This window comes from Meriones unguiculatus, chromosome X (assembly GCF_030254825.1).
Source record: "Meriones unguiculatus strain TT.TT164.6M chromosome X, Bangor_MerUng_6.1, whole genome shotgun sequence".
NCBI lineage: Eukaryota > Metazoa > Chordata > Mammalia > Rodentia > Muridae > Meriones > Meriones unguiculatus.
Genome location: NC_083369.1, coordinates 147233585 through 147259258, shown reverse-complemented (window position 1 = coordinate 147259258; position 25674 = coordinate 147233585). Strand labels below are relative to the sequence as shown.

At 41.2% G+C, this 25674-nt stretch overlaps 2 protein-coding genes and 1 pseudogene across 2 annotated transcripts; 2 read left to right on the top strand and 1 right to left on the bottom strand.

Moving 5' to 3' along the window:
• Positions 1-1559: 1559 nt before the first annotated feature.
• On the bottom strand, positions 1560-2149 carry LOC110543487 (COX assembly mitochondrial protein 2 homolog). The gene has a single exon (XM_021629798.2). It carries the CDS (start codon positions 2051-2053, stop codon positions 1814-1816), a length of 240 nt encoding a protein of 79 aa, XP_021485473.1. The 5' UTR covers positions 2054-2149; the 3' UTR covers positions 1560-1813.
• A 7354-nt stretch (positions 2150-9503) lies between these two features.
• Positions 9504-10767, top strand: LOC110544407 (transcriptional adapter 2-beta-like; annotated as a pseudogene).
• A 4198-nt stretch (positions 10768-14965) lies between these two features.
• On the top strand, positions 14966-25064 carry LOC132650151 (probasin-like). The gene is made up of 6 exons (XM_060375756.1): positions 14966-15046; positions 16418-16557; positions 19247-19314; positions 21413-21523; positions 23338-23439; positions 25033-25064. Exons 1-6 carry the CDS (start codon positions 14966-14968, stop codon positions 25062-25064), a joined length of 534 nt encoding a protein of 177 aa, XP_060231739.1.
• The last annotated feature ends 610 nt before the right edge of the window (positions 25065-25674 follow it).

The window sequence follows — 25674 nt, the reverse complement described above, 5'->3', positions numbered from 1 at the left end:
AAAAAACTGAACTAACTCTCCAACCCCTATTTTAATTATTATAGTACTAGAATGCAAACCATACCACATGTGTACTAGGTAAGTATTGTGTAACTGAGCTACAGCCCACGTGGATTATATATTTTTTAAGACAAGGTCTCAGAACATTGGTCTGATTGGCATCTTCCAAGTGCTACTGTTACAGGCTGAGCTACCACATCCAGCTGAGGACATATTTTTGTTTACTTTTTTGTGAGCATATAAACATGTGTGTGGAGGTTAGAAATGACAACTTTCAGGAGTTGGTTTCCTCCTCCCACTAAGTGGGTCCTAGGAAGCAAACTCAGGATATCAGGCTTGGTGGCAAACACCTAAACTCACTACATCATCCTGCCATCCGTGAACGTATGCTTCTCCATTTTTATTTTAGGTGTATGAGTGTTTTGCCTAAATGTATGTATGTGTATCATGTGCGTGCAGAGAGCATGGAGGCCAGAAGAGGGTGACAGAACCCGTGAAACTGGAGTTACAGACAGTTGTGTGCCATCATATGGGTGCTGAGAACCAAACCCCAGGCCTCTGTAAGAACAACAAGATCTCTAAACTTCTAAGCCATCTTCCCAGCAACTGGCGATATATATCACATTCTCTTGGTCATAAATTTAGGAAGGAATAACTAGATCACAAGAAAATTAATAGAAAACCATGTTCATTGGTGTAGGGGATTGCACCTAGGGCCTAGTACATGCTAAACACATACTACCACTGAGTTCTATTACACCTCTAGTCTCTAAAACCGTGTTGTTTTTTTTTTTTTTTTTTTTTTTTTTTTGCAATAGGAAAATCATTTATTAAAGACCAAGGTCTCATACAAACATTACACACAAACACTGCGGGAAACTTACAGCACCGTCTGTCAAACCGCTGCAAGTAGTTTTCATGAGGTGGGGGAGGAGGGGGGGAGTGGACACATGAAGGGTCCTGAGGTTCTAGGCTAGAATCCAGGAGTTAACTGGTTCCCAGGACGGGAACGTTTAACCAAATGAGGAAGTGGAGTCCGATGGGGCCCTAACTGGATGCACTCTTATCCACATTAGTCATCACTCTTGGGGTCGGGGACACTACTGTTTCTAGGGCTGCCCCCTCCCCCCATTCAAACCTGCAGAGGCTCAAGTCCCTTAAAGGCAACGCATTTGCATAAAACCTACACGCTGCCACCTGGGGCCACAGCAGTTCTAGTTTACGTAGTGCCTGGTAGATAGACTGTGTAAATGGTGGTTACGCTGCATTACTTAAAGAATGGTGGGAACTCGCACATGTCCACTGAATGGCCGATTTTTTTCAAATATTTTCCATCCATAATCTGCGTGCTAACTAGAAACCTCTGACCATTCAGAAAATGGCTCTTTAAAACAATAAAACTGGGAACTTCTGCACAGTTAACTCTGCTGGAATTTCCCCACAATTCCCATGCTAGTTTGTGTTTTTGGTGCCCCTTCTTCAACCACTATGTTCTCCAAAAGAAGAACCTAACTGGCACCACTTTTGCTCCAGCCTTAAGATGGTCAAAGAGAAGGGAGGCCAGCACTGATGACTTTATTGTGGAGACGAGTCAGTATTAGGTGGACACAGGCTCAGGCAGCAGCAGAGGAAACTGTCTTGGAGGCACAGTCCAAAAGGCTTTTGCTCAACAACTACGGAGAATCCACAGTCTCATGACTCTCCATGAGCTAGTTCTTCATGGATCACTTTTCACTCAAAAGGGTTCAAGAGACCAAAGAGAAGGGACTTTTTCTTGCTACCAGCCATCTTCAGGTCTCCAAGCCACCATGAGCTATCTTCCCCCTTCCTCTGGCAGATCGGAGAGTCTCTTCCGCATCTCAGCGCCGTGCTCCCTGCTCCTGGTCCTCTTCTCCATGTACTCATTCTTTAAGCACTTCCTCATTTCCCGATCAAGGTCGTTGCAATGACCAAAAAACTTCATAATGTTGTGCTTTTTGTGACACTCCTTAAGCAAGTCAATCAAGATGTTGCATTCTTTGGTGTGCAAGTGTGGAGACAAGTCCGGGTGCATCTTCAGGAGGACGAATAGACGCAGGGCAGCCGCCGCTCAGCCCCCACGGAGAGCACCGGGGGAGAAGTCCCGGACACAGAGCCCGCCGCTCTGCCAGAGCAGCTAAAACCGTGTTTTAAGTTGGGTTTGTCTCTGGGTGTGGTGGTACATGCTTTTAATCCAACAGAGACAGAGTTCCAGGACAGCCAGAACTGTATAACAGAGAAACCTTATCTAAAAAACAAACCAAAACAAATAAACAAAAATATATAGGTATTTGTAACACTAAGAATATCCAAAATCACTTTCAACATACTACAAGCCTCTATCTACCCTCCACTGAATCTACTTTTCCTCCAGCAGAACCACCCAGGAGGCAATATAGTATACTGAATAACTACCAGAAGGTATGTGAAAAGGTCATCCCAGGAACTGAAGAAGTAATTCAGTAGTTAAGAGTACTTCCTGTTCTTGCAGAGGACCTGAGTTTGGCTCCCAGCAACCACATTAGCAACCATCTTTAATTTCAGTTCCAGTGGATTAATTGCCTTTTCGGCCTCTTCAAGTGCCCACACACATACACATAAACATACAGCCTGTGTGTGTGTGTGTGTGTGTGTGTGTGTGTGTGTGTGTGTGTGTGTGTGTGTGATCTATAAAAAGTAAACATAGGGAGTGGAAAGATGGCTCAGTGCTCCAGAATGCTTACTGCTAAGGGCCCCAGCACATGGCCCTGGATTAGTAACCACATGGTGGCTTACGAACTGTAACTCCAGTTCCATGGGATCTGACACCTTCTGGCTTCTGGGGGTTTCTATATGCATTTGATACACATAAACTATGTACACGCGCACACACACACATATAAATGTGAAAATTCTCTTTACAAGAAAAAAAAAAAAAACAGCCAGGCAGTGGTAATGTATGCTTTTAAACTCAAAACTACAGAGGCAGAGGCAGGAAAATTTCTGTGAGTTCAAGGTCAGGCTAGCCTAGAGAGGCAGTTCCAGGACAGCCAAAGGCTATACAGAAAACCCTGTTTCAAAAACCCAAACAAATCCAAACCAAAACCTTAAAAACAAAACTAAAAATAAAGGGGCTAAAGAGATGGAGCACATTTGCTTCTTTTACAGAAGACCCAAGTTCACTTTCTAGCACTCATATGAAAACTCACAACAATCTGTAACTCCAGTTACAGGTAATCAAATGTCTTCCTCTGAATTCTGAAGTCACCAGGCATGAACACAGAGTACATACATACATGCAAGCAACACACTCATGCATTAAATAAAAATAAGTAATTTTTAAAGTATGTTATGAAGGGACATAGTGTGAGTTTCCATGTGTGTGTGTGTGTGTGTGTGTGTTTGTTTGTGTGTGTATGTACACACACATATACATATATACATATATATATTTTTTGAGACAGGTTTTCTCTATGTATCCTTGACTGTCCTGGACTTACTTTGTAGACCAGGATGGACTTGAATTCACAGAGATACATCTGTCTCTGCTTCCCTGAGGCAATATGGATTTTAGTCTATCATGGTAATTATTATTATTTTATTTTTTATTTTTTATTTATTACAATTTATTCACTTTGTATCTCAGCTGCTAGCCTCCTCCTTTTTTGCCTCCCAATCCCACCTTCCCTCTTCTCCCCCCATGTCCTTCCCCTAGTCCACTGATAAGAGAGGTCCTCCTCCTTCTCTTCTGAACCTAGCCTGTCAGGTCTCATCAAGACTGCCTGCATTGTCTTCCTCTCTGGCCTGGTAAGGCTGCCCCAGCTCCAGGGAAGGCTATCAAAGAGCCAGGCACTGAGTTTATGTCAGAGACAGCCAATGTTCCTCTTACTAGGGAAACCCACTTGGAGACTGAGCTGCCATGGGCTACATCTGTGCAGGGGTTCTAGATTATCTCAATGAATGGTCCTTGGTTGGACTATCATTCTCAGGAAAAGATTCCTGTGCCCAGAATTTTTATTTTCTCACTCTCCTTGTGGTGCTCCAGTCCCCTCCAGGTCTTTCTATTCCCTCCTTTTATATGATTCTCTGCCCAAAGTTTGGCTATGAATCTCAGCCTCTGCTTTGATACACTGCTGGGTAGAGTCTTTCAGAGTCCTTCTGTTGTAGGCTCCTGTCCTGTTCCCTGTTTTCTCCGACTTCCAATGTCTATCCCATTTGCCTTTTTGAGTGAATATTGAACATCTCACCTAGGGACCTCCTTCTTGTTAGCTTCTTTAGGTGTACAGATTTTACTATGATTATCCTATATTATATATCTAAAATCCACTCATAAGTGAATATATACCATGTGTGTCTTTCTGCTTCTTGGATACCTCACTCAGGATGACCTTTTCTGGGACCCACCATTTGCTTGCAAATTTCATGATTTCCTTGTCCTTACTTGCTGAGTAGTATTCAATTGTGTAAATGTATCACAATTTCTGTTTCCATTCTTCTGTTGAGGGACATCTGAGTTGTTTCCAGCTACTGGATATTATGAATAGAGCTTCTACAAACATCACTGAACAAATGTCTTTGTATAGTTGAAGATATTTTGGATATATGCCTAGGAGTGATATAGCTAGATCATGAGGTAGCACTATTCCCAATATTCTGAGAAAGTGCCAGATTGATTTTAAAAGTGATTGTACAAGTTTACATTCCCACCAGCACCCATCAGAATGGCTACCATCAAAAATTTAAGTGACAACACATGCTGGAGAGGTTGTGAAGAATTGGGAACCTTCCTCCATTGATGGTGAGAATGTAAACTTGTACAACCACTTTGGAAATCAGTCTGGTGCTTTCTCAGACAATTAGGAATAGTGCTTCCTCAAGATCCAGCTATACCACTCCTAGGCAAATATACAAAATATGCTCAAGTATACAACAAGGACATTTGTTCAACCATGTTCACAGAAGCATTATTAGTAATAGTCAGAACCTGGAAAAAGCCCATATTTCCCTCAAGGGAGGAATGGATACAGAAATTGTGGTACTTTTACACAATGGAATACTACTCAGCAATTAAAAACAAGGAAATCATGAAATTTTCAGGCAAATGGTGGGATCTAGAAAAGAGCATCCTGAGTGAGGTATCCCAGAAGCAGAAAGACACACAGGATATATGCTCACTTATAAGTAAATACTAGAACTATAAGATAGGATAAACACACTAAAATCTGTACACCTAAAGAAGCTAAACAAGAAGGAGGACCCAGGGCAAGATGATCAATCCTCTCTTAGAAAAAAATGGGATGGACATTGGAAGTAGGAGAAAACAACAGGACAGGAACCTACCACAGAGAGCCTCTGAAAGCCTCTACCTATCAATGTATCAAAGCAGATGCTGAGACTCATAACCAAACCTTGGGCAGAGTGCAGGGAATCATATGTAAGAAGGGGGAGTTAGTAAGAACTGGAGAGGATAGGAGCTCCACAAGGACCAAATATATCAGGGCACATGGTGTCTTTTATGAGACTGATTCTCCAACCAAGGACCATGCTTGGATATAACATAGATCCCCTGCTCAAAAGTAGGCCATGGCAGCGTAGCATTTAAGGGGGTTTAAGGGGAACAGGTACTGTCTCTGACATGAACTCAGTGCAGTGACAGGCTCTTTGCCCCCCCCCCCCAGAGGAGGAACAGCCTTTCCAGGCCACAGAGGAGGACATTGCAGCCAGTCCTGATGAGACCTGATAAACTAGGGTCAGATGGAAAGGAAGGAGGACCTTGCTTATCAGTGGACTTAGAGAGGGGCAGGGAGGAGATGCGGGAGGGAGGGTAGGATTGGGAGGGAATGAGGGAATGTGATTAATATAAAAAATAAAAATTAAAAAATAAAGGGAATATGTTCAATCTTGATCCCCTACAGTGGAAGGATAGAAGGTGTGTTAGTTGTAAAAACTGCAGAAACCCTTTTACCCATTTTATACAGTGGTTTTTTATTTCTTTTTTTTTTCCTTTTTGTCTTTTTGTTTGTTTTTCTTTACCTCTCTTTCTACCCCCTCTCTTCCTCTTTTCATTTCTCCTTTATTTCATTCCTAGGATAACAGGCATACTTCTTTCTCATTTATGTTGTTTTGTCTTATTTTTTGTTTGAATGAAATCTTGCAGTGAAGAACTGGCTGTGCAGGAACTTTTTGGTAGATCAGGCTAGCCTCAAACTCCCCGAGATCCTCCTGCCTCTGCCGCCATGGTACACCACCATGTCCAGACTCATTTATATTCTGAAGAATCAAATGTTCTAGCTTTTCAACCCCAAGATAGAATGTTAGAACTGGAAGGAGTCTTAGAGTGCCTTTTGCCTAATTCCCTCATTTTCTAAATAGGAAACTGAGACAAATTTGCGATTGCTTAGTTCTTTATTAATTTGGAGGTCTTCAGGCCCTGTGTAATCTGAGCCTTAGAAGATGAATGTTTGGCCTTTGGCTTCTTTGACTTTTGCTATCCTGTGCTCACACTTAGATGCTTTGTACCTTTCATTGTGGTTGTTTTATTTCTGGGAACTATAAAAATGTGTATTGAGTTCCTGTTAGAAATAGTTCTTGTTCCCCTTACTATGGGAAACCAGTTGGTTACTGAGCTACCACAGGCCACATCAGAGCAGAGGTTCTAGATTATATCCATTCATGGTCTTTGGTTGAGTGTCAGTCTCAAAAAAGACCCTGTGCCCAGATAAGTTTGGTCCTTGTGGCGCTCCTATCCTTTCCACATCATACTAACTCCCCCTTTTTTTTTTCTATGAATCCCTGTATTCTGCCAAAGGTTTGTTTATGAGTCTTAGTATCTGCTTTGAAACACTGCTAGGTAGAGTCTTTCAGATGCCTTCTGTGGTAGGAACTCAATGGCAGGCTCTTTGACCTCCCCACCCCCTAAGGGAGGAGCAGTACTGTTAGGTCACAGAGGAGGACATTGCAGCCATTCCTAATGATACCTGATAAAACAGGGTCAGATGAAAGGAGAGGAGGTCCTCCCCTATCAGTGGACTTGGAAAGGGGCAGGGAGGAGATGAGGGAGGTAGGGTGGGATTACGGAGGAAATGAGGGAGCAGGATACAGCTGAGATACAGAGTTAACAAAATGTAACTATAAGAAAAATAAAATTAAGAAAAAAAATTAAGGCAAAAAATGTGTATTGAGTTATATGATTTATTTTATGTGTATGAGTATTTTGCCTACGTGTATGTAAGTGCACCACTGTGTGGGCAGGGTACCCATAGGGGAACTGGAGTTACTATAGTTATGAGCTACCATGTAAGTGCTGGAAGCTGAATCAGGGTTCTCTCTGTAAGAAGAGCAAGTACTTTAAGCAACTAAACCATCTCTCCACCCTTATTTATGGGAACTATTACAAATAACACACTATGACAATGTTGCTGATTGCAGTGTGGATGAAGTTTTCACAAAATCTCTGGTCCTGAAGTTCCCTAAACAACAACTTCCTCTCAAGAGAGAGCAGCAGGTTGGAACCGCTGTTCATTGTGACTATTTAAATAGGATTATCTGTATTTTCTTCTTATCTGATGGGTTCTCATTGAATCCCCAGGCTTCTATGACATGGTTCTGTTAGTGTCCGATGTTAAGAGCACTTGTTGCTCTTGAGAATGCAAGTTTGAGTCCCAGCACCTAGTTGGACAGTAAACAACCACCTGTAATTACAGTTCCAAGGAAATAAATATAGCACCCTCTTTTGGCTTCTATGGGTACTGTGCCCATGTGCACATCCACACACAAGACAAAACCTATGTAGCAGAGGGCTAATATCCAGACTGTATAAAGAACTCAAGAAAGTAAACAGCAACAAATCAAGTAATTCAATTAAAAATGTAGTACAAAACTAAACAGGATTCTCAATAACGGAATAATATCGAATGGCAGGGAAACACTTAAAGAAATGTTCAACATCTCTTATCATCATGGTAATGAAAATCAAAATGACCCTGAGATTTCATCTTACACCCATCAGAATGGCTACCATCAAAAACTCAAGTGAGAACACATGATGGAGAGGATATGGAGAAAAGGGAACCCTCCCCCATTGCTGGTGGGAATGTAAACTTGCACAACCACTTTGGAAATCAATCTGGTGCTTTCACAGACAATTAGGAATAGTCTTCCTCAAGATCCAGCTATACCATTCCTAGGCATATCAAAATATGCTCAAGTATACAACAAGGACATTTGCTCAACCATGTTTGTAGCAGCTTTATTTGTAATAGCCAGAATTTGCATACAACCCAGATGTTCCTCAGCTGAGGAATGGATACAAAAATTGTGGTACATTTACACAATGGAATACTACTCAGCAATTTTTACAAAAAGAAAGCATGAAATTTGCAGACAAATGGTTGGAACTAGAAAAGATCATCCTGAGTGAGTTATTCCAGGAGCAAAAAGGCATGGTATATACTCACTTAAAAATGGATATTATGCAAGATTAGAGTCTCACAACAGCGTAATGCAGCCATGACCATTCAGGCCTTTACAGCCATTGAAGCAGGGCAGTCTCCCCAAGCATGGTTGGCTACCATAAAAAGCTAAAATGTTACACTCAGGATGCGAGGCTAAGCACTGCACTCAGGGTCAGCCGCTTTGGACCCAGAGAAGAGCATGTCTGATTGCATGCGGGTTGATGCCCCAGGTCCCGCCTCTGAGAAAAAGGTATCGGACGGGTCTGATGCTCTTTGGGTGGATGACACCTAAATGAACATCAGTACATAGTCCTAATTTATTTCTAATATCAGAGATCAGACCTCTACTCTTGCCTGATGCGTCTAAAACAAAAAGGGGGAAATGTAGAGAGCTGCGTAATGCCGCGCCTTAAAGATGGAGCTGATTTCCGCCTTCCACCTTCCCGATGGTGAGTGCTCTCTGTCATGAACAACTCCACATTTGGCTAAGGCTGAGGATCTGGCTTGCTTCCATGTATGTGGACCTATCTGCATTGCCCACGTGGCATGCTGAGGTTGGCTACCCAGAGGCCATTTAAGCTGTGGGCTGGCTTTCCCCAGGGTCAGATGATTGTTCAAGGTTCCTGAATAAACTGCATTGAAAAAAAAAGTGGATATTAGACTTATATTATAGGATAAACATACTAAAATCTGTACACCTGAAGAAGCTAAGCAAGGAGGAGGACCCTGGGTAAGATTATCAATCCTCATGTAGAAAGGCAAAGGGGATAGACATCGGAAGAGGGAGAAAAGAGGCAACAGGACAGGAACCGACCACAGAGGGCCACATAAAGACTTTACCCAGGGGCCGGGTGGGGCTGGGCCGGAGGGAGCAAGCCTGTTGAGGAGGGTAGCTGCCCGCCTGGCTGGCTCTGGTGGCGCCTGGGCGGGGCGGCTGTGGCAGCTGCGGGCGGCGCAGGCGCTAAGGGCACATCGGGCGCGGTGGGCCCGGCAGGGGGCGCTGACAGCTGGGGACGCGACGGTTCGGGCCCGACGGCAAACGAGGGAGTGAAGATGGCGGAGCTGGGTAAGAAGTACTGCGTGTACTGCTTGGTCGAGGTGAGCTCGCTGCGCTTCCACTGCACCGAGTGCCAGGACATCGAACTGTGCCCTGACTGCTTCTCAGCCGGCGCGGAGATCGGCCACCACCGGCGCTACCATGGCTACCAGCTGGTATACGGAGGACGAGTCACACTCTGGGGGCCTGAGGTAGAGGGCGGCTGGACCAGCCGCGAGGAGGAGCTGCTGCTGGACGCCATCGAGCTGTTCGGCTTCGGCAACTGGGAAGACATGGCTGAGTATGTTGGTCCTTCACGCACTCCTCAGGAAGTGATGGAGCACTACGTTAGCATGTACATCCATGGGAACTTGGGCAAAGCCTGCATCCCTGACACCATCCCCAACCGGGTGACAGATCATACCTGCCCCAGTGGGGGCCCTCTCTCATCCAGCCTCACCACACCTTTGCCCCCTCTGGACATCTCCGTGGCTGAGCAGCAGCAGCTGGGCTACATGCCACTGCGTGATGACTATGAGATCGAGTATGACCAGGATGCTGAGACACTCATCAGTGGGCTCTCCGTGAACTATGATGACGATGATGTGGAGATTGAGCTTAAGCATGCCCACGTAGACATGTATGTGCGAAAGCTGAAGGAGAGGCAGCGCCGGAAGAACATTGCCCGAGATTACAACTTGGTGCCGGCCTTCCTGGGCAAGGACAAGAAGGAGAAGGAGAAGACACTGAAGCGAAAGATCACCAAGGAGGAGAAGGAGCTGCGGCTGAAATTACGGCCACTCTACCAGTTCATGTCCTGCAAAGAGTTTGACGATTTATTTGAAAGCATGCACAAAGAGAAGATGCTTCGCGCCAAGATCAGAGAGCTGCAGTGGTACCGGCACAACGGCATTACGAAGATGGAAGAGTCAGCCGAGTACGAGGCTGCCAGACACAAACGGGAGAGGAGGAAGGAGAACAAAAAATCTGGCCAGCTCCAAAAAGGGGAAGGAGGACGGCAAAGACAACGAGTTTGCAGCCATCAAGAATCTTCCTGAGTTTGAGCTGCTGTCATATTGAGAGAAGGTTCTCTGTAGCTTTTTGCACTTGAGTCCTGCACGCTATATGACTGTCAAGACTATTATAATTAAAAATCACCTCCAAAAGCGACAAAAGATCCCCTCTAAAAGTCGCCTTCCCAGTTATCTGTACAAGGTCCTAAAGAAAAGGATTTTAAATTTCCTCACAGAAAATGGGTGGATATCTAGGGATGCTTCCTGAGGCCAGATGTTGCTGAAGCAGCTTGTGAGCCAAATGACCTGGAGTCTCCCCCAACATTGTTGCTCTTTTAAACAAATTGAATTCTTTTTTCAAGGCTTAATTTTTTTCCATGACCCTCTGGAAGAAACAATAATAGCAATCTTAAATCGACTCATGGGGGAGATAAGCAGATGTCTTTCTTAGTCCTAAGGTAATCCTTTCAGAAGACAGCTTGCCTTTGTGTTCCTCTGAAGACTGTCCCGACCTTGGACGAGTCCCCTATTTTTCAAGAGCCTTTCCCCATTTGGGTTCAGAAGCTGTTATGCTATGGGAGCCAGAAGCTGTGTGTTCCTGCCGTCAGCTTCTCCCTGGTGACACAAGCTTTACTCAGGTGTGCTGTTATTGGCACCTCTTCACTGAGCCCACTGCTGCCCCCCAGACAACGCCCCCAAGCACAGCCCTGACACACCACACTTTACCGGGAGGCAGGCTGTGCACAGAACCCTCTGCAGTGGAGGCCAGACACCACCACCAGGCCCGCTCCACACTGAGCCGCTTAAGATGAGCCCCTCATTTGCACACAGTGACCACATGAGCTTCCACTTATTTGACAACAGCCGTTCCAGACCCTCAACAGTACTTGCTTCATCTTAGCCTGGCCCAGCCTGGGCTGCCTGGGCAGGCTCTCTTGACCCCTTCTTGTCCCCTGTGACTGGGAAAGCAGTTAACGGAAGGGCCACAGGGTCAAGTGGGGGCTGTCTTTCACTGCTGTGAACCTTTATAGGAGACCTGACTTAAAACCAAGACCTTTTTGAGTTCAAGGCGGAGTGTGAAGTGCTGAACTGGGACAGTAACTACTCAGGACTTCTACCACCATTGCAGATTCCCTTTCATTAAATATAGGACGTGCTAGCTAGCCTGGCTCAGTGAGCTGGTTAGGGTATGGCAGGGGCCCTGGGGAGTACAGAGCACCCTGCCTGTGCCTTGGAGCCTGTGTGCTGCTTTTGTTTGTGATCTTGAAACAAACTCAGATGTGGCTCCTTCCCAGCCCTACTGAAAAGCTTGTTTCTGAGGCCTTCTTCATATGGTACCTTCCTTCTAATCTTGAGGAAGGCGTTTGTCTGCCAGCTACTCAGGGTTCTTATGCCCAGACCCTGCTTTAGAGTCCTGGAGTGACCACAGCCCCTGCCCCCTGTTCCTGAGGTACAAGGGCCTGTTTACCTCATTTAGTGTTTGGGTTCGGAAGAGAAAGAAGTTATTTTGAAGAAAAACAACTCATTTCCAAGGATGACTTGATGATGTGCCTTTCCATTTTACATCCTCTGTGCCCTAAGGTAAGTTTTTCAGCATTAAATAAAACATTTCAAATATACTATATATGGCTTTAGTTGTAAAGTGCATTGTGGGCTAGCAGGGAAGGGGCCTGTGAGCCAGGCAGAGATTTCTCTTGATACCAGATGCTGAGGAATGGTGTCAAAGGACCAGCTCCACACTGCCCCCTGCAGGTTAATAGTGGACAGTCGCTGGTATCACAGAACAGCAATGGTAAGTGCCTACTTAAGCCAGTGGTTCTCAAATTGGGTTCCTGGGCAATTGTCAGAAATGGTCATGCCCCATGTAACTGACTTTCTTGAGACAGAGATTTGGGGCTTCATTAACAGGGACTAGCAGGGTGTGTTCAAACCCTCCAGGTGGCTGGGATGCAAGCTCAAATTTGAGAACCACTGGTTTTGTCCTGGTGTCTCCAACACCAGAGCCCCAGCTCAGGATGTTTGAAGTTTCAATGTGTCTTCTACAAAATGATAGCCAGACCTATATTAGCTTGAGAAGCAGAGGATCCTGTCAACATGTTGCCAAGGGCTGTTGGACAAAAAACTGTGCTTAAGCAGGCCTATAGTGTGGGTATATCTTTCAATGATATGAATTTATTTGGGTGTGACTGTTTTAAACACCATAATGAATGTATAATTAATTAATGTTCAAATATTAATGTTGTTACAGGGAAAAGTAATATTAGGATTGTTCACTCTCCTGTCTGCCCCAGCTGTTTCTGTCACATTACTTTGTGTTAGCTCAAACCTTGACATGATTTATATAATTCTCATGATAAGTTAGCTACCACAACCCCTTGGAACCAAGTCTTTTTAAATTTAAACAAGCTATCTTTGAGTCAGAAAAGTTAGATAATTCTTCAACTGTTTGAAATAATGCTCTCTGGGAGGCCAACATTCCAAGAATGTACTAAGAACTGAAACCCTACCATTTTTATTATCCTTTTACATTAAATTGTTGAGAACAGAAAAAAAAAAAAGACATTACCCAGCAAGGTATGGAAGGAGATGCTGAGACTTATGGCCAAACTTTGGGCATAGTGCAGGGAATCTTGTGAAAGTAGGGGGAGTTAGGAATACCTGGAGAGGACAGGAGCTCCACAAGTAGAGCAACAGATCAAAAATATCCGGGTTCAGGGGTCTTTTCTGAGACTGATACTCCAATTAAGGACAATGAATGGAGATAACTTAGAACCCCTAGAATGCCTGTGGAGATATAGCTCATGGCAGCTCAGTCTCCAAGTGAGTTCCCTAGGAACAGCGAATGTCTCTGACATGAACTCAGTGGCTGGCTCTTTGATCACCTCCCCCTGAGGAGGGATCAGCCTTAACAGGCCATAGAGGGTGACCAAGCCGCCAGTCCTGATAAGACCTGATAGGCTACATTCAGAGGGAAGGGGAGGAGAACTTCCCTTATCAGTGGACTTGGGGAAGGGCATTGGAGGAGATGAGAGAGTGAGGGTGGGGTTGGGAGGGGGCTACAGCTGGATACAAAGTGAATAAACTGTAATCAATAAAAAATATTTTTTTTAAAAAAGATGACATGTATGCAGTAAAAATGATACTCTTTTAAAGAGAAAAATGTGTACGAATGCATTATTTTATATTAAAAACTATTAAGAAGACAAGAGTTCAAAAGTTTAATTTCAGCCTTCAGATTGATGGATTCTGACATGTGAAAAGGTTGCATTTTCTAAAAGTCTCATCAGCACAGGCTGCTGAAAACTGAGGAAACCTGAGCCCAGTGAGACAACTCATCACAAAGAGGCGACTGTTTACAAGCCTGGAATACTGATTCCACACACCCAATACACACACACACACACTCAAAATAATTATATATAAAAGTAAATTGAGAATTTAACCACACACCACAGACACACACACAAACACACACGTGTGTGTGTGTTTGTGTGTGTGTGTGTGTGTGTGTGTGTGTGTGTGTGTGTGTACTGGTTATTAAGCTTTCTGGAAGTTACTTGGGTTACATGTTATAATTGTCATGATTGACAGGGTGTTAAATTTGAGTGATGGGATATAAGGAAATAACAATAAATTATATCTACAGAAGCACAACCTTATCTTTGGAATTAAGACTGTATGCTCGTGTTATCACAGTTGTTTAAACAGACAAAGGCTAGAACCTTGAGTTCCACAAACAAATATGAGTTCTACTCAGGCTGGTTTTTACTGCCTTGTCCTTGGTCATGTCAACAATGTGGTTTGTGCCAACGTCAGAGCAGTGTCCACAAGTGCATTTTAGCATTCCCAGTATCCCTGATATTTCATCCATGGTTCAGGTTCATTGGTGTTGAAAACTTGATTGAAAATGGTAACACTTGATATTCTTCCCTCAACATCTGATTAGAGGAAGAGGTAACAGGAATGGACTAATGAGAAGGCTCAATTGACAGAAATCTACATACAGATTTGTACAAATGTAGGAATCAGTTGTGTCCAGAATATAAAGTCCAAGTAGAGATGAGACATTCTATTTTTGTTTAACAACCAGCTATATGTATGTTTTAAATTTAGACATCAGGTTTAAACACCCTCCCTTCCAGTTAAAATAATATTATCAAACCTTGTTTTTAGTCCTCTGTTTTCTTAATAGGGACATAAAGAAAACGAATAAAAATCTACCAGAAATATGGAACAGGCATCGAGCATCAGAACTGACAATAAAAGTTAATTGTCCATGCCAAGTAAAGTTCTCCAGGAACAAATCTGTGTAATAAATGACCCAATGTCAATGTCAGCACGTAAGTGCCAACTGAGATGCTCATGCCACCATCTCGAAAGGCAGCTATAAAAAGCAGGGAGCAACTCAGCACTGCCAGTCAGTGAGATCCGGGCACCTTCAGGGCAGACACAGTCACTCACACACTATGAGGGTCATCATCCTCCTGCTCACACTGGATCTGCTTGGCGTCTCCTGTGTGATGATGAATAAGAATCTCAGAAAGAAGGTAGCAGGCCTTCATGGGAGAGGGCTGTGTGCAGTGGGTGTGCTGGGCAGAGAGAGACACAGACAGAGGGACAGACACAGAGAGAGGCTTGGGAAGGGCCTGTGTGCAGGTGGGGGGGTGTAGGGCAACCAAAGACAGAGAAGCAGAGGCAGAAAGACAAAGAGTGGGGAAAGAATGTTCTGAAAGTTGGTATTCTCTATGTCTGGGAGTGGAGAGTGACAAATGACATAGGGAAGTAATCTAATGGATGGTTTTCTGAGAGAGAGAAACAGAGGGACAGAAACCAACTGGTAGAGAGAAAGGTGAGAATGCTCTGAAAGTTGGTATTCTCTACATCTGGGAGTGAAGAGAGATAAAGAGAGACAGGGTGGTCTAAAGGGTAGTTTTCTGAAGTAGAGTCACACAGGGAGTCCAAGAAGCAAAGAGAAAAATAAACACAGAAAGAATGCTTCTGAAGGTAGGTCTTCTGTTTTTCTTTGTATGGGAGAGAGGGAAGAATGTTCTGGAAGTAAGTATTCTCTATGTCTCAGAGTGGAGAGTGGCAGAGAGAGAGAATGGTCTATAAGGTGGTTTTTTGAGAGGTAGAGACTGAGACTAAGAGAGACACAAAAACAAACACATAGATAGACATGCAAAAAGAGACAGAGAAAGAACATCCTTCAATCTGGCACCAAGAATGAGTCCAGCGAGCTGGTTACTAAAGGGCCTGATCTATTTTGATTGACAGATTAAATCACTTATTTGTCCAAATTCACATGTCCTTTCTCATAGAACATCTGATTTGAATCATATATAAACCGGATTGCACAGAAACATAAAGGTATCAAGTAGGGTATGGTCACCTGAAGAACTTATTTTTGTCTTACTATGCATACACTCCAAACCACTTCTTGCCAGATCAGTGTTTCTATTCTTCCTACCTGGACACATTTAAAACATACTTGAATGGAAACTGTCTAGACTTGATCATTGCTAGGGGTATGAGAAACCCTACACCATTATTTAGAGACAGGTGTGTGACTATCCAGATGCAGTAGGTAGATAATTATGAAGGGATTCTATGTGGGAACCCCTACAGATTGTTCATCTAATGTTTGGGTAGCTTGATGGAGGTGGCGAGGGGGAAGAAATAGTTGTTATGTGGGGAACGCTACACCATTGTTCAGAGAGGGGTGTGTGAGTAGCCTTATACAGGTGGCTGGGGAGGGGTCTTATTAGGATATTTGTTCAGAGTACGCATACACATAAAGAAGCTAAGGTGTCTAATGCCTTTTTACAAACTCAGATTGGGAACGACCCCATCCAAGCGGACTTCCAGGTTACTATGCTTGCTTGCCTTGTTTCCAAAGCTGCTTTTTTTTCTCCCCCCAGATTGAAGGGAATTGGAAAACTGTTTATTTAGCCTCCAGTACTGCAGAGAAGATAAAAGAAGGCTCACCCTTACGAACCTACTTCCGTCGCATTGAGTGTACGAAGAAATGCAATAAAATCTTCCTCTATTTTTATGTCAAGTAAGATATGAAAGAAAACAAAACAATCCATATGATGGGCTGTGCTCAGAGAAATGAGATGTTTTCATTCAATACTCATGTCAGTGAACAGCCACAGCACTAAGTCAGGATTCTTACATCACTTTGTTCTGTATGCTCCAGAAAAATTACATATAATATCTGCACTTTTAATTTAGAACGTGTGAATGTATTTAGTGTGTAGCAATATAAAGTAAAATAATAAATATCAAGATATAGACAATGATTATATATAAATAATAGATAGATAATTAGATAGATCAATACATACATACATAGGTAGGTAAATATAGATGAATAGATAAATGATAACTATACCTTTCTATATGGGGTGAGCATAGAACACATGAAAGAAATGGGACTGGATGTAAAATGCAAGTAGGAAACCCGATATTCAAAATCAAATACTGGTTGAAGTCAAACAGCACAAGACAAGTTACCAAAATAATATACATCACAATCACTTAATTTTCTATTTTTCACTCCTCGAAAACCCAGGTTGGGAAGAAGATACATCAAAAAATTTGGGACAATTTGAGTGCTTTTAAATTATATGGAAATGATAAAATTATCTACTAAGGATATATTTCTATCTAGGATCAAGAAAGTTTTTGTTAATTACATGCTCATATTTGAACCTTTTCATTAATTGATTATTTATAATTTTAGTTTTCTGAGACAGAGTCTCTGTACTCAATTGTTGTACATTGTGCTGGCTTTGAAGTGAATACAGTTTAAAGAATGAACTTTCCAAGTTTTATTTATTATATATACTCATATAATAAATAATTTAATAAATATATCAGAGGTCTACCTGTCTCTGCATCCACAGTGCTAGGATTAATGATGTGTGCCACTACCATCCAGCTAATTTATATATACATGTATATGTATATGTATATGTATATGTATATGTATATGTATATGTATATGTATATGTATGTATATAATAGGTTCTCATTTTACAGCCCTGTCTGGCTTCAAATTCTCTCTACCTGCCTCTTCCTCTGGGGTGCTGGGGTCAAAAATGTGTACTACCACACCCAGCCCATATTTTATGTTTTTATTTATTTTTATTTTTTAATTATTTTTTTCAGAATTACAGGGAACCTATCCTTCTGCATCAGTCTGCCAACTATTGGGAGGACAAGAGATGCCACCAAGGTTGACTTGGTGTTTAAACTTAGCATGCCTAAAATTATTTTAAAAGCTAATAGCTTAAAATCAAGTAGGTGTATACACTAACATGTTGTTGAAGGAGAAATAAAATTTTTAATTCATAAATACACTTTTGAAAATAAAGCAGAATTACCTCATTCCTCTTTTCCTTTCTCCCTTCAACCCTTCCCAAGTACCCTCTTCCTTTGGGTTCTTTCAAATTCTAGGCTCCTTTTTCTTAAATTGTTCATGTACAATATTAAATATATAGATACATCTTGTTAATTCCATATAAAGTTTATATATATGTATAGTTTATATTTATATATATATATATGATTTCACAGCAAACACTGGATATTCAGAAACCAATGCGGAGGGAGAGCTTTTCTTCAGGGAACACTAAAAGATATCTTAAAATTCATATGGCCCCCCAAAAGACCCCAAAGGATCCAAAAAAAATTCTGAGCAAAAAGAACGCTGGAGGGAACACCATCCCAGACACGAGTGATTTTTTTAAAGCGAAAAGAATGGATCCAAAGGCCTTCAATGGGCTTCATAGAGATACATCCCTGGTCTAAACTGTTATTCTCATTTCTTTTTATTATTATTATGTGGTTGTGAATTTAACCTTTAATGACTGAACCATATCTCCAGCCCAGTTATTTCCATGTTTTAAAACCATAAAGACAAGCCTAAGCTGTGGCTGTCACTACTGATGACATGGACCTCTGGTGAGTGGATACAGATCTGAATACATGACCATGCCTCTGACTCTAAAGATCTCCTGATTTGTTGATGCCCACCCCAATTTAAATCTTCTCAGAAAGCAATTGTAAGCCATTTAAATGCAGAAAGCAATTTCTGTTATAAAACCTATAAGATTGGTGAGATTTATGAGAGAGGCAAAAGAAAACCATGATTACAATATAAATATGGAAGCTGGAGTACAGTGTATACAAGACACTGCAATATGCTCTGCACCAGGAGAGCTTGTCCTCTTTTAACTTAATGTCTACAGGCATTTCTCATTTCAGATTGGGGTAGAATCTTTGTTCAATACTTCAGGGATTTTTATCAATAGTTGTTATTATGTGCTGGGGATACCCCTGTGCTAAGAGAGTGATTACCCAGCATAAGCCAGAGCCCAGGACTACATCATCAGCACATTGGTGTGGTCCTACATTCCCATCATTCCAGCACTTGATGTGTGGAGGCAGGAAGATCAGGGTTTTGCAGTCATTCATTAGTCAGGGATCAGAATAGGCAACAAGTATCACACAGAGGAACTGACTCTGCCCTATCAAAGACACCTAAACCCCCCTAACAGGGTGATTGATGGTATTTAAGGGTGCTAGGGATTATATGTAAGGACAATGTCCTACAACAACATATTTTTATGAAAGATCTACAGATGAAAATGTGGTTTGCATTAAACTCTCCTGCCATTCATGTGAAATCATGACCCTGAAGTGATTCACAATAAGACAACATCCATTCATTTGTTTTTCAGGAGAGGATCCAACTGCCAACAGCAAGAAATCATTGGAAGAAAAAGGCAAGAATTTTACCAGGCAGACTGTGAGTAGATGATGCCAGGGTGAATGTTTTTGGTTTTTTGTTGTTTTTTTTTTAATTCATGGACGTAGTTAAATTTTTCATATCTGAATTTCTACATTTCCCCAATGCAATCATTTCTACAAATTACAGGTGCAGTCTTGAAGAAAGCAGGTTCATTTTCTTCCTAGTCATTTTAGATATAATAGTAGATATGGAGTAGATATGGTTTGTTTATTTGTTTGTTTGTTAATGACTTTTAAAAAAACTTTTATTTAGTGTGTGTTTGTACCAAGCACACTTCCCTCCTATAACTTTAGGCCTAAACTAAATCACAGACAGTAGTCTGAGAATGGTTAAAGTGATCAAAAATGATTTGAGCATTAAAAAAATAAAACTTGATGCAAAATAGAAACGAAGATTTATCATAGATTAATATGACTCCCAGAAATTTTCAAACATGAATCTTGTATATGGAATAATGACTGATTTAAATTTTATAATTTTATTGGGGAAAATCATTTACAATATGTAAATATAATCTTCATGAATACTCTTATTTTTCAGTTTGGACAGGAATATGACCTAAAATACACCAAGATCCATTTAGAAATAATAAAGGTATCAGTTTCATTTGTCGTGAAACAGGTGGTAAGGAGACTTTCACTATTTTCTATTCCACCATAAACGGTCTTTTTAACCCAAAACAATAATACTGATAGGCCAAACACATCACCAACTCTGTCTTGTATTTTCAGTGAGTTTATTGGATTTAAATACAGGAGCAGACTCAACTCACAAACAGATATCCAGGCAAAGAGTCCCATTCTCTCTTGTATGTTATGTAATTTAGTGTGAGGCCAGCCCGTTCTGCACAAGTTTCAGGCTACATAGTGAGACCTGTCTCAGAAGGAAAATGACTTTCCACTGACATGAGAAGGAACATCATCATGTTGCTACAGAGGGTCTTGTGCCTACCCCTTCCCTTTTATAAGAAGAAATGTTAGTTAACCAGTAAGTGTATTGGAGTCATTTACAAGAGCATCTGTGACTCAAATATGGTTGTATTCCTGAAGAGCCTACTTCAGCTTGGTGACACTCATGAAAGCTGTATCCCTGGAGCTTTGTGTAAGGCTTACAGGCAGCTGAGCTCTTCAGAAAGTCTCCTTTTTTTGGAGATTGTTCACTGTTTCCCATAACTTTGTGGAGTGGCCTACTGAAAGTCATTATTCCCAAAAATGTCCTGAGACTTGTGATTTATTTATTTTATGAGCATCCAAGAAAGTCCCAGTTTGAAGAAAATTGCTATGTAGCACCTTATCTTGTTTATCTGTCATGTGTCTGAGGAAGAATTAGTAAAGCTAGATAATTACATCACTACATGAAAATCAGATCCATGAAAATACCTCCGTATATGTATGTATGTATGTATGTATATATATATATGTGTGTGTGTGTATATATATGTATATAGGTAGGTATATGCATATATATTATCATACAGCATTCCTCGATGTATATATACATATATATATACATTGTATATATATGAATGTATATACGTATATGTATATATCTGTATATATATGTCTATGTACATATATATGTCTAGACAATTCTACCATTAAATGTAATAGGATCCATGAAAGTGCCAGTATATGTACATATATATAAACCATACAGCTTTCCTCAATATGTATATATGTATAAACAATTCCACCATTAAATGTAATAGGATCCATGAAAATGTATATACATATATATACATGTTTGTGTACACATAAAGTCATAAGTCTGTCTGAAGACAGAGCTGTCTTCAGCAAGTAAAATATTGCAGTATGCCACCTACTGTGCACTTATACACATCCAAGTATCAGGAACACCACTATCCCAAATTAATATAGTTTCTATATTTCTAAGTAACTATGGGATACTAGACATAATTCATATCTTAAAGCTGGATTATACACTTGCTTCCTTAATCCCCTGTCTGTTTAGACAGGTTTTGACACATGGAGAAGAATATTGTGGGGCAAACTATGTACCCATTCATAAGGGTGCAGTTAGGATGAGCCTCGACAATCATTTTGTTGACTTCATATGTATTTCTTTTCTATCTCAGATGACGGAAAAGTAACATTCATGGTAAAGATGGTGAATGATAAGATATTGCTGTTTCATTATTTTAACAAGGACAACAGAAATAAAGTCACGCGAGTAGCTGGAGTTTTGGGTGAGTGCCACACATGGAACTTATCACCTGAGTGTATAGATCAAGGAGAGGGGTTCATGCTCATCTCTGTGCAGTGTGTTTATGTGTCTGATTTTGTTCTTTATGTTGATAAACCACTGATGCTGTGATGGTTAGCTTTGAGTATCAACTTGTCAGAACACACAATCCATCCCCTGGGAAGGGTTTCAGTAGGGAATTTCCCACAAAAGACTAGCCTGTGGGTTTGTATTTATTGATGATTGACATAAGAAGGCTCTGCCCACTGTGGTTGGAATCATTGCCTAGCAAGAGGATATGCTGTGAGCTTCAACTTTCAGCAGACAAAGCTCAGCATCCTCTGGGAAGGGCCTTATGGAGGCTATTTCTCTCATCAGACCAGCCTGTGGGCATGTCTGGGGAATGATATTAAATGATGATTGATATAGGATGCTCTGCACACTGACATGAGCAGCATTCCCTGGACAGTTCCTCCTAAACTGTATCAGACTGGAGAAAGCTGGATAAATGCAAGCACACATGCATGTATTCTTTGCTGTCTGTTCCTCACTATAGACATGGTGTGTCAGCTCCTCCAAATTTCTCCTACTGGAATTCCCCCAATTCAAGGTGCTATGACTGGAAAAGTACTGCAGAAATAAACCCTTTCCTTCCATAAATTGCTTTTGTCAAGCCATTTGATCAGAATATTGAGCAAGGAAATTGGGATATTGAGAGTTTATTTGTTGCAAATTAATAAATATTTGTTTCTACTGTTGGGACCTAGAAGGTTTTAATAAAATTCCCACACATCTTTTTTCAGCATTTCTGAATTATATATCAACCATACATCATGTATCTCATGCCACTGTAATCCTGGATTTCCACCTCTAACAAAGCAAGAATTGATATATTACTTGACCACATTAAATGTGTTTGTTGATTGAATTTATGTCAACTGCAAACCCTGGATTTCAGCTGTTGTTTCTGGCAATCTTTAGAACTTCTGACTTTTAAGTCAGAATTATCACATAACATGAGTTCTGACTGTACTGAGACATGTCCACAAAACTCAGTTTTTCATACATCCAAATTCTTTGGAACTGACAAATTCTACAACTCTGTCATCAAAGGCAGAATTAATTTTTGTTGAAATTAATAGGAAGAAGTTGTATTTCATGGGGACTTGTTCCTCAGTAGCCGAGTTTGGGGTTTTGTTTTATGTGTACTAGTTATTTACCTGCATGTATGTGCACTTTGTGTGTGCCTGGTGCATACAATGGCCACAAGATCGCATCGTATCCCCTGAAACTGGACTTACAAGTGGCTGAGCACCACCATGCGGGAGCTGGGAGCTGAATGCGGGTCCTTAAGCATTCTTAACCAGTAAGCCAAAAGTCATTCCCCTCATCTTTATGATGAGTTTAGACCAATTGGTTCTGTCATCTGAGGAAGCATCCAGAACCCTTAGGAATGGATTCAAGAATATAAACAGAAACAACATAATGACATACAGTTATAATAGTAAAAACACTAAGTATCAATCATAGTTTTCTGGAATTGATTTGGAGGCTGTGTATGTGTTCTGTATGCTCAAATCCACACAAAAAAGTCAATGTTACAAAAATAGGAGTCATGGTATATTATACATTGTGATCCACCCACTACTTTCATTTCTCATGAGAAAGATGCAGTTCCATGCTGCCAATATATTGAAGGAAATGGGAGTGATCTTGTGTTTTGGCAGTTTTTACTAGAATAAGCATTGGCAAATATTTTATTAATGTCCTGGATGCTAATGTTGTGACATCTTCCTCCTTATATACCATGAAACACAGCAAAAGCCAATCAACTGACTAAGGATGAGATGACGCAGTACATGGACTTGGTGGATGAAATTGGCATTGAGGATGAAAATGTAATACGTGTCCTGGACACAGGTAAAATAGAAACCTGTGTGTGTAACTTCTTACATTGCTTTTTTTAGTTTTTTTAATTTATTTTTTATTTATTACAAAATATTCACTTTCTATCCCAGCTGTAGCCCCCTCCCTCTTTCCCTCTCAATCCTGCCCTCCCTCCCTCATCTCTTTCCATGCCCCTCTCTAAGTTCACTGATTGTGGAGGTCCTCATCAACTGCCATCTGACCCTAGCCTATCAGATCTCATCAGAGCTTGCTGCATTGTCCTCCTCTGTGGACTGGTAAGGTTGCCCTTCCCCAAGGGCAAGTGATCAAAGAGCCAGCCAATGAGTTCATATCAGAGACAGACCCTACTCCCCTTACTAGGGAGCCCATTTGGAGAATGAGTTGCCATGGGCTACATCTGTGCAGAGGATCTGGGATATCTCCATGCATGGTCCTTGGTTGGAATATCAGTCTCAGAAGACACCCCTGTGACCAGATTTTTTGGTTCTGCTGCTCTCCTTGTGGAGCTCCTGTCCCCTCCAGGTCTTTCTATCTTCCCCTTCATTCATAAGATTCCCTGCACTCTGTCCAAAGTTTGGCTATGACTCTCAGCATCTGCTTTGATACCCTGCTGGGTACAGTCTTTCAGAGGCCCTCTGTGATAAGCTCTTGTCTTATTCTCTGTTTTTTTTCCCTCTTCCAATGTCTATCCTGTTTGCCTTTCTGAATGAGGATTGAGCATCTTACCCAGGGTCATCCTTCTTGCTTAGCTTCTTTAAGTGTACAGATTTTAATATGTTTATCCTATATTATATGGCTAATATTCACTTATAAGTGAGTATATATGGTGTGTGTCTTTCTCCTTCTGGGTTACCTCACTCAGGATGATCTTTTCTAGATCCCACCATTCACCTGCAAATTTCATGATTTCCTTTATTTTAATTGCTGAGTAATATTCCATTGTGTAAATGTACCACAATTTCTGTATCCATTCCTCAGTTGAGGAACATCTGGGTTGTTTAAAGATTCTGACTGTTATGAATAAAGCTGCCCTGAACATCTTACCTTGCATTTTTATAACAAATGTTTTTTTAAGTATCTAAGATTTTGGGAACATGTTTCAGTGGGCAAAGTGTACACAAGCATAAGGACTCAAGTTTGGTCCTAGTATCCATTTAGAAAGCTAAGGAACACCAGAGCTGAGAAGGGGTGGGGAACAGGAGGAACCCTGAAGATTTCTGGCCACAGATCTACCTGAAAGATCTTGTCTCAAAAATAATAATGTGTATAATAAATTAGGAAGATGTTAAAAATCCAACCACTAACCTATACATAGATGGGTGCACATATGTCCCTCAGGTGAGTAAAGACACACCAATGAACCATCCAGACAGATCCACACACATAAAATCCATCTAAAATGAAACCCAACCCTAAGTTCCTCTTTTCAGATATCCTGTTCAAAACCTATATTTTATCTGTATTTTTATGAAAACTGTTCATATGTAATAATATTAGTATAATATAGTACTTTAACATAATATTATTATATTAAAATAATATATTACTTTAAAATAATGTTGATATATTAAAATAATATTATTTTCCATGTTTCTTCTCTTTTAGACACCTGTCCAAGGAAAATCAGAGATAGGTAAGTCAAAGCACATTAATTTATATCTTGATGTTTAATTTAAATTAATTTGTTTTTTAAATAATATTTTATCTGTTTTTTAACCATCTTATATATGAATATAGTATATCCTGATCTTACCCACTGCTCTACACACATCATACTCTCAACTATCCCAAAGATCCACCAACACAACTCCCTCTATACCTCATGGATTTGAAATTTCTCATTATTATTAACTCAGTGGGTCTAATTGGTGCTATTTGTGAATGACATTGTGGCCATTCCTGGAGGTATGGGCAATGTAATGTACCAGGGTCCACACCCTTACAAAAAATGAACACTGGAAGGTAGTGCCGCTCCCCTTTAATCCTGAACTGGAGAGGTAAAAGCAAGCAGATCTCTGAGTTTGAATCCAGCCTAGTCTACAGAGGGAGTTCCAGGACAGCTGTGGCTACACAGAGAAATCCAGAAGAGAGAGAGACAGAGAAGAGAGAGAGGAGAGGAGAGGAGAGGAGAGGAGAGGAGAGGAGAGGAGAGGAGAGGAGAGGAGAGGAGAGGAGAGGAGAGGAGAGGAGAGGAGAGGAGAGGAGAGGAGAGGAGAGGAGAGGAGAGGAGAGGAGAGGAGAGGAGAG